General features: G+C 50.1%; 1 protein-coding gene across 1 annotated transcript; it reads left to right on the forward strand.

Moving 5' to 3' along the window:
• Positions 1-1,117: 1,117 nt before the first annotated feature.
• Positions 1,118-8,844, forward strand: LOC126493774 (tubulin alpha-1C chain). Its single transcript, XM_050130885.1, has 4 exons — positions 1,118-1,274; positions 5,335-5,557; positions 5,683-5,831; positions 7,773-8,844. The coding sequence occupies exons 1-4, from the start codon at positions 1,272-1,274 to the stop codon at positions 8,745-8,747; spliced, it is 1,350 nt and encodes a 449-aa protein (XP_049986842.1). The 5' UTR covers positions 1,118-1,271; the 3' UTR covers positions 8,748-8,844.
• Positions 8,845-9,563: the final 719 nt, after the last annotated feature.

Below are 9,563 nucleotides of genomic sequence, written 5' to 3' on the forward strand. Positions count from 1 at the left end.
GTATCTCAATCATTTCACAACCGGAGAGTAGTTTTGTTTGTGTATTGGAGAGGGGCAGACGGGGTTTCCTGCACACCACTGGTTGACCTAGAACTCTCTATCTAGACCAAGATAACTGTGAACATTCAGAAAGCCTTCTGTTTCCATATCCTGCATACTAGGATTACAAGCATGATTATGTTTAAAAAAATTTCCCTTATCGTGTATGTGTTTGGGAACCCACAGGCCACAGTGTGGGTGTGGAGGTCAGAGGAGAGACCGCAGGAGATGGGCTGTCCTTCTACCATGTGGGCACTGGGTTTGAATTTAGATCATCACACTTGGCAGCGAACAGTAGTAACAAGGGCAACCAAGGAGCAATTAAGCTCACCCGAGGGCATTTCGAACTCAGAGATCCGTGTGCCTCTGCCTCCCGAGTACTGGGATTTGTGCTCGGCTCAGCAGTCACTCTTATAGTGGACCGAATAATTCTTTATACCTACGAGGCTAAGGCTCTCAAGACTCGGAAGGTTCACTTAGAGAGGACTAGAGCTGAAGGCTGAGGGAGACTCGGCCTTCAAAAATAAAACCTGTGGAAAGGGCGCTGGGGTTGCGCGGGCAGAAATCCAGTACTTGGAGGTGGGAGAAGGGAGGGAGGATGCGTGAAGTATTTAGGACCCAGTGGCGGCAAGATTAGGAAACAAGATCGTCTTCAGGTGCCGCACCGGTGCAGCTGTAAGGCACCTTCAGCGGCCGCTAACTTCAGCTCCGCCCCTCCCACTGTGCCGTCAAATAAACTGGGCGTTTCCATCCTGGGCCCCCAAGGCTATCGCAGTCACCACCCCGCCCGCGGCCGCTGATCTCCGGGTCAGCTCGCCGGCTCACTCTTCCGGACTCCGCAGGGCTGGGTGGGGCGACCGGCTGTGGTCCTGGCCACCCCCTCTACCTGCACAAAGATCTTCCTGTCCTTCAACGTCCAATCGCCTTCCCTACCCCGCCCCACCTGGCCCCTGGAGCGACCCTCCACGTCTCCACCCCTTCTCCTCCTTTCCAACTCCGTCTACAGGAGTTTAGTTTGAACTTTCGAACTCGCCAATCATCGCCCTCGGTGCGGCCCGGGGCGGGGTCTGGTGTCCGCCCTCCCGACTCGTGGTCTGGGCCAGGGTATATAAGACTTCTCCTGGAGGCGGACCTCTCACTGCTGCTCCCCCGGACTCCTTGGTAGTCTGCTAGTGGGAGGTCCTAATCACCCTCTCCGACTCAGTTTTCGCGGACCACTTCAAGGACTAAATATGGTGAGTGTGGCTGTGGGGCCGGGATGGGAACGTCTGAAGGGACCGCAGGAACTGCGGGCTGCCCAGGGATCTGTGTCTGCGACAGCCCCCCGACGGCCGCCTCCAGTTAGGCTGCATTCTGGCGACCGGGGTGGGAAAGCCTAGTCCACCAGACTGAATCGCTTTGGTCTGGAATCGCGTACTTCCCTCTTGACGGCACTGGGAGGAAAACATCCCGTCTGGGCCGCTGGCCGCCCCTGGAAAGGCAGGGAGCTTTCACATTGATCACGAGAGTGGAGAGACTAAAGGGTCTCCTTTTTTTCTCAAATGATGTTCCTTTCCCAGCTGGGGTACCCCGGAGGACCTCGTGCACTCCGGGCGGACTGAGCAAACACTTCCGGGCACCGTCCCCACGCCCTGTGACTCGCTGCTGAGTCACCTGTGGCCAATCCCGGGACCTACCAGCTGCCGCTGTGCACCTGGGAAGGCGAGCTCCTCCGTGAAAGGGAACAATCAGCCGTCCAATATCCCCTAATCCAGCCTATTTCTAGCTCAGGGGTATATTAAGCTAAATTAGTTTTCTATCAAAAACACATGTTTTGCTGTATTTATTTATTTGGTTTTTCCAGACAGGGTTTCTTTGTAGTTTTGGAGCCTGGCCTGGAAGTAGCTCTTGTAGTCTAGGTTGGCCTCGAACTCAGATCCGCCTGCTTCTGCCTCCCGAGTGCTGAGATTAAAGGCGTGCGCCACCACCGTCTGGCAGGAACTAGTTCTTGGAGACCAGGTTGGCCGCGAACTCAGAGACCTGCCTGCCTCTGCCTCCCTTCTCCTTTCCAACTCCGTCTACAGGAGTTTGGTTTGAACTTTCGAACTCGCCAATCATAGCCCTCGGTGCGGTTAAAGGCGTGTGCCACCACCGCCCTGCTCAACAAATAGTTTTTGATTTCTGAATTTGAGAGTTGAGGCAGGAAGATGCTGAATTGAAGACCAGTCTTGGCTAAACAATTATCAAACCACCCATTTAGTTCATGGGCCATGTTCAGTTTTAAAGAAACAGGAACTCAGGATGGAGGGCTGGTAGCCTTTAATCTCTGGGCTCTGGAGGCAGAAGCAGGTGGGTATTAAGTTTAGGTCAGCCAGTGAGACCCTGGGTGGGTAGTTTCTGTTAACACTTGGGGAGCTGAGGCAGGGGGATTGTTCGGTTTGGGGCTTCTCAGGCTCCCTAGGTAGTCCCAGGCTAGTGTGGGCTGCAGTAACTAATCTTGGAAAAGGGAACCTTCCTGCTAGGTAAGTTTAAATATTTTAGGAGAGCATTTGCCTAGCCTGGAAGCAGCCGAGTTCCTATTCAGTACCTCAGAAGAGAAGGGAACGGTGTAAAACTCCATACCACATGAAGGGCGCAGCTTCATAATTCATGATGACAACTCCATTAACCACTTTTTGTCCTAGCTCCTTCCCACGTTTCTCATAAAGCTGGTTAAGGTCAAAAATGGTGGCACATGCCTTTAACCCCAGCATTCAGGAGGCAGATCTCTGGTCTACTTCATTTGCAGGACAAATCCTGTTGAAACAAACCTGTCCAAGGCCCTGCAATGGTGGCACACGCCTTTAATCCAAGGACAGGCTCCAAAAGCTGCCAGAAAAACCCTTCTCGAAAAAACAAACAAAATGTCAAGGGCCCCACCACTACATCAGGGGCATCAGGTTCTCTTGTTTTCTTTTTGTTTGTTTTAACAAACAAAATTAAGAGTGGTTTTTGAAGGTCTATGGAAGTTTTTGGGTGGAGGGAGAGATCACCCTTGGGCTGGAATTACAGGCTTGTGCCACCACGGCACGTCTAGGTTTTGCAGAGCTGGAACAGAGGCAAGACCTCTTCCAACTGCGCTAAATCCCCAGCCCAAAAGCTTGTGTTTTGTTTCACTTAAAACTCGCTTGTGTGGCTCTGATTTCAGAATCCTCCGTAAGCTTGTGGGCCAGGAGTAGGTGGCTTTCCCTGGGGTTAAGGCTCTGTAGTAAACCCCCTTTACCAAATGAGCCAGCTCCTCTTCACACCCAAAGAAACTTTAAAAATTGTATCCTGAAAGCGGGATTCAGGAAGTAACTGGGTGCTGTAGTTACAAAAGTATGTAACGCCTGGCTTGAATCTTCTGACCAAGCAAGTCCAAAAGATGCAACTCGGAAAAGCCTGGGGCTTACCTGTTGGGCAAGCACTGAAAGCCGAGCTGCTGACTCAGTTGAGGCTGGACTAGACTAAGTGGCTGGTGACGTTGCCTTTTTAGCTTCCAAGAGACAGGTTTGTTTTCTAAAGATTTTTTTTTTAATTTTTTTTTTCCAGATAATTTCTCTGTAGCTTTGGAGCCTGCCCTGGAACTACCTCTTATAGACCAGGCTGGTCTCGAACTCGCAGAGATCCTCCTGCCTTTGCCTCCCCAGTGCTGGGATTAAAGGCATGTGCCACCACCCACGGCCTGGCAGTTTTCTAAAGATTTTTTGCATTTATCTGTGGATGTATGTGCGACACAGCTTGCCTGTGGAGTTGATGGCCCACATGGGAAAGCTGGTTCCCTTGTTCCACTACTAAGTAGGTCCCAGAGATTGAACTCAGATTGGCAGTTAAACTCCTCCAAGTCATCCTGGCAGCAAAGAGGCAGTACAGGCTGACTTGGGGACCAAAAGACTGCTGCTTTATAGGAACGAGGTGGCTTCCTGGACCTGTAGGCAGTTCTCTAGCTTCCGGGACTGTTGGAGGTTCCAAAAGTCCAGGTGAAGGTCATTTGAACAAGAGTTGCACCTCCTCCACAGTCCTCAGGGCAGGAGACACTGAACTCAGTGTGGTCAGAACCCTTGATTTATGGGAAGCACAGAAGGAAAGGCCAGGTCAAAGGTTGTTGGTCCTGTCTTATTTCACTATCCTGGGCTCCTGCCCTGGAGCTGACACAGGTGCTTTGCATGTTTTCTTTTATTTAATTTGGAATTTTTTTAGCTCTTAGAACAGGGCTACCCACCCAGAGTGGCCTTTCGGAAATGGCTTCATAGAAGTACCCAGAGGCCTGGCAGTGGTGGTGCACACCTTTAAATAATCCCAGCACTCCAGAGGCAAGGTCCCATGGATCTGAGTTCAAGGGCAGCCTGGCCTACAGAACAAGTTCCAGGACAGGAAAAGCTACACAAGCCCTGTCTCTAAAGAACCAAGATAAATAAATGCAAGCACAAAAGTAGGAACGATGAGGTTTTCTGCCAGATTCTAAGTCTCCTCTGTTAGGAATTATGAGCATGGGTTCTTCCTTCTCAGGGCTGCTTCACTGACTAATCGAATATAGGTTTGGTAGCTTCAGAATTAGTGTGATCAGGAAGGAATGAAAAACAAATATTCCCCCACTGTTAGATTCTCACAATTACTTTTTCATAGTGCCAGAAACGTACAATATCGTCTCGTGGGGAACGACTAATTTCTCCTTTCTCTCCCCACTCTCCAGCCTCGTTTCTTAGTGTGGCGAAGTTTCGGGAGCCGTCTGGCCCTTACAGCATCCTTTCCTCCCAGCAGATGGGTTGACAGCGGAGGGAAAACGCTTTCCTTACAGATTAGTCTTCACTGTTGGAAAGGCTGCCTCTGGCCACACCAGTCAACTGCTTACCTAGCATTTTCTCTGAGTCATGGGGCTGGCTTAGGCTGGTTTTACAGGGGAGAGGAAGTTTTGTCTCCTAAAGAACTGGATTAAAGAGGAACCACAATGAGCTCAGAGTGACTAGTCAAGTGACTCAGCCCTGGAAGGGAGGATTCTGTCTAGGTTGAGGACTCAGCAGCCAGCTTCAGGAGCTGGGGATTCTAGCATCTTGTGTGCCATTTTACAGTAGCGGGAGCCTGAACTATTAGGGATCCAGTGGGTGGACGGGCCTGGCCTTGCTTAGTAGGTCAATAGCATTAATGCCTACCTGAAAGCATTTTCCCCTGAGTTAGAGCTTTTGTGAAATGTAGTTCTAGACAGGAGCGATGATGTCTCTGAAGGTTTGTCATTTAGATGTGAGCCATCCCTAATTCCTCACTTGTCCTGTTCTGACATTTCCTTTCCCCTTTCCACAGCGTGAGTGCATCTCCATCCACGTCGGCCAGGCTGGTGTCCAGATCGGCAATGCCTGCTGGGAACTCTACTGCCTGGAACATGGCATCCAGCCTGACGGCCAGATGCCAAGTGACAAGACCATTGGGGGAGGAGACGACTCCTTCAACACCTTCTTCAGTGAGACAGGCGCTGGCAAGCACGTGCCCCGGGCAGTGTTCGTAGACCTGGAGCCCACGGTTATTGGTAAGTGGACCAGGGGCTTCCCTGAGGCATTCTGCCCGGGTCACATCCTCAGACCTCTCTTCAGATGCTGAAGGATGAGTGAGCCAGTGTTGGTGGCGGGTGGCTGACTTGTCCTCCTTTTCCAGATGAGGTTCGCACTGGTACCTACCGCCAGCTCTTCCACCCTGAGCAGCTCATCACAGGCAAGGAAGATGCTGCCAATAACTATGCCCGTGGCCACTACACCATTGGCAAGGAGATCATTGACCTCGTCTTGGACAGAATTCGCAAGCTGGTAAGTGCAGTGTTATGGGGAAGAAGTTCTATGGATGGTTTTACCAAAATTTTGGGCATTATGGTAATTAATTCAACGAGGACACTGCACTCAGCTGTCCAGGTGAAAACCAGCAAGTTTCTCATTCCCCCAACAGTGAAGACTATGTTGAGCTTCTGTTTCCAGCTCAGACGTTCACACCCCTCTTTAGATCCTCTTAGTCACACTGAGTAGGTGGCTGACACTTCCATGTGACTAAATGATAAAGCTCATTTGGAAATATGTAGGCTCTCATGTTAGCTAGCAGTGAAGGCTCAGCCGTGGCTGCAGCTCGTTCATAGTGTGGTCACCCAGCATTTACAGGGCCCTGGTTTCAGTCCTCATCACAGAAGGAACAATGTTTCAGGTCCAAGAAGCCCATGTGAGCCACTTAGAAACACCTGGAGAGATGGCATAACAGTTAAGCAAAAAGCACTAGCTTGCTTGTCCAGAGGATCTAGGTTTGATTCCCAGCACCCACATAGTGGCTCACAGTTGTCTAACTCGAGTCCGGTGCGCTCTTGTCTCTGTGGGTACCACACACATGAAGTAAAATTAGAGTTTGCGGAAGAGTCTTCCAGCAAAGCTCGAGGTGGAGTCTAGAGATTCCTTATTGGGGAAGCAGGTCCTTGTTGGAACCTGAAGGTCCAAGATCAGAAATCCCAGAGAAGTAATTGCCTAGCATTCAGGGCAGCCAACTGGCTCCGGCTGAAAGGACCTAAGCAACTCTAGTCCTATCAGGAAAGCTGGTAAATGTGTTTTATTGAGCCACCTAATCAGATGACCACCCTTTGCCAGGCTTGTCAGTGATTAACATGCAGGCCCATAGGCCAGCAAGCTGTTTACTGGGGAAATCACATGCTAAGTCCAACCACAGCTGGTCTCCTAAAGCCAGGGCTTGCCTCATAACTTCACGCTTTTCTTGACTTCCCTTTGGGATTGGGTTAATTGTTCCAACGCAAATGACGTTGGAGCTACACTGACTATTGAGGGGCACAGAAATCTAGTAAAAGCCACTACCCTGCTGAGATGGTCACTAATAGAATTGCCTTTGACCTTGGTGCCTCTGTCTGCAGGATGGGCATGACATTAGACCATAGGATGCCTGAACTCTGGATCAGTGAAGTCTCATCTATCTGCAAGGTCACAGGGAGGGAGCCAAGTAGCAGAGTACTTGTCTAGTGTGTACCAGGTTCTCTCTCCATGACCAGAAAAAAATACACGCAGAGGTCAGATTTGGCCTGCTGTTGTGTAACAATTTGCTAGTCAGGTAGACCAGTTGAGTGGAGCGGGGAGCCCTGGTGACCTGAGGTGTCTTAGTGGAGTGCTGATAGAAAGGGACTCACCTTGCCCGGAATGAATAGACACCCGGACATACTGAGTGTCTACTGTGCCAAGCGTTAGTCCGCGTACTCATTTAATTGGCAACCTGAGCTAGGTCACTATTTTAATAAGTGAGATAGAGAAATTAATTTGTCCCATGTGAGGTGGGACCCACCCACATGGCCTGACACTGCCCTGGGTAGTGAAACTTGGCCGTCCTGTGTTTCAGCTTAGATGTTTCACAGATTTGGCAACACATGAGAGGTCTGAATCCAGCCCTCTGGAAATTCCAGCTGATTTCAAGGTGCCCTTGTGGTCTGACCCACAGTTTGGTCACCAGAGCCTGGTTTCCCAGCAACTAAAGTCGGCTGTGTGTTCAGATCTGATGTCCTAATGAAGATGGAAGTAGTTGATTTTAAAATCAGTTAGGAAATGTCCTCAGCCCCCAGAAGTCCCTCTGAGTCACTTAGCAGTTCCTTACTGCTCTGGCCGGCTACTCTTGATTCCAGAACTTTATCAGCAGTTAGTCACAGACTAACACCCATCGCAACTTTCACAAGATGTTTCTCAACATTAAATGAACTTTTCTCTTTCTTACAGGCCGACCAGTGCACAGGGCTTCAGGGCTTCTTGGTCTTCCACAGCTTTGGCGGGGGAACTGGCTCTGGGTTCACCTCCCTGCTGATGGAGAGGCTCTCTGTTGATTACGGAAAGAAGTCCAAGCTGGAGTTCTCCATCTACCCTGCCCCCCAGGTTTCCACCGCTGTGGTTGAGCCCTACAACTCCATCCTTACCACCCACACCACCTTGGAGCACTCTGATTGTGCCTTCATGGTGGACAACGAGGCCATCTATGACATCTGTCGTAGAAATCTCGACATTGAGCGCCCCACCTACACCAACCTTAACCGCCTCATTAGCCAGATTGTGTCCTCCATCACTGCTTCCCTCAGATTTGATGGAGCCCTGAATGTTGACCTGACAGAATTCCAGACCAACCTGGTGCCCTACCCTCGTATCCACTTCCCTCTGGCCACATATGCCCCTGTCATCTCTGCTGAGAAAGCCTACCATGAGCAGCTTACAGTAGCAGAGATCACCAATGCCTGCTTCGAGCCAGCCAACCAGATGGTGAAATGTGACCCTCGCCACGGTAAATACATGGCTTGCTGCCTGCTGTACCGTGGTGACGTGGTTCCCAAAGATGTCAATGCTGCCATTGCCACCATCAAGACCAAGCGTACCATCCAGTTTGTGGACTGGTGCCCCACTGGCTTCAAGGTTGGCATTAATTACCAGCCTCCCACTGTGGTACCTGGTGGAGACCTGGCCAAGGTCCAGAGAGCTGTGTGCATGCTGAGCAACACCACAGCCATCGCTGAGGCCTGGGCCCGCCTAGATCACAAGTTTGATCTGATGTATGCCAAGCGTGCCTTTGTGCACTGGTATGTGGGTGAGGGCATGGAGGAGGGGGAGTTCTCTGAGGCCCGTGAAGACATGGCTGCCCTGGAGAAGGATTATGAGGAGGTTGGGGCCGACAGTGCTGAAGGAGATGATGAGGGTGAGGAATATTAGCCCCGTGGTGCATTGTCTACTCTTCATTGTCTTTTCTTTGTCTGTGTGTTAACTGTCCTAAATTGTCAATAAAAATGTTTCCAGTGCAAGTGGGAAACTGGCTTTTGCTTCAGATTCTTCTCCCTCCCCCTTGATAGCTTCTTGCTAGATAGTCCAAGCTGGCTTGCTCCTCTGCCTCCATGAGTGACCCCTTTTAGTGGGTCCATTTAAGGTTAGTGATCAGCCGATTGTTTTTATACTTACTTAGTGGTCTGTGCTTAACATAAATCTGATTTTAGGTCAAAGGTCAGAGTCTCTGCCACTTGAACTCAAGGGCAGCTGTAGTATCACAGAATGACTGGCTCTGGAGTGGGGCTATGTTTTACTAGTTTGGTTTTGGGAGTTCAAGACAGGGTTTCTCAGTATCTTTAGAGCCTGCTGCCTTTGCTTCACAAGTGCTGAGATTAAAGGCTTGGCTTGCGCCACCACGATCCTTTTTTTTTTTTTTTTTTGGACAGGTTTTTATTCCATGTGCCAGAACCTAGGAGTACAAATGTACTAAGCTGGTTGGGGGAAATAGGTTTGGCTGAGATCTTTATGGGTTAGTAGGGTATGGTGCTTGACCTTTATAATAGATTGTGGATGTTTGAAGGGAATCCGGAATGTTTGTGAAGAATCTTAATTTGAACTCTCTAACTCAAGCCCCTGTAGCAAGAAGAAAAATGTTAGTAGAGGTCAGATGGTGGTGGCACATACCTTTAATTCTGGCACCCAACAGGCAGAGGTGTTCTGGACTGCAGGACTACAGAAACCCTGTCTTGGAAAGGTGGGGTTGCT

The sequence above is a fragment of the Alexandromys fortis genome, unplaced genomic scaffold, assembly GCF_014885135.2.
Source record: "Alexandromys fortis isolate MF-2015 unplaced genomic scaffold, M_Fortis_MF-2015_v1.1 scaffold_363, whole genome shotgun sequence".
NCBI lineage: Eukaryota > Metazoa > Chordata > Mammalia > Rodentia > Cricetidae > Alexandromys > Alexandromys fortis.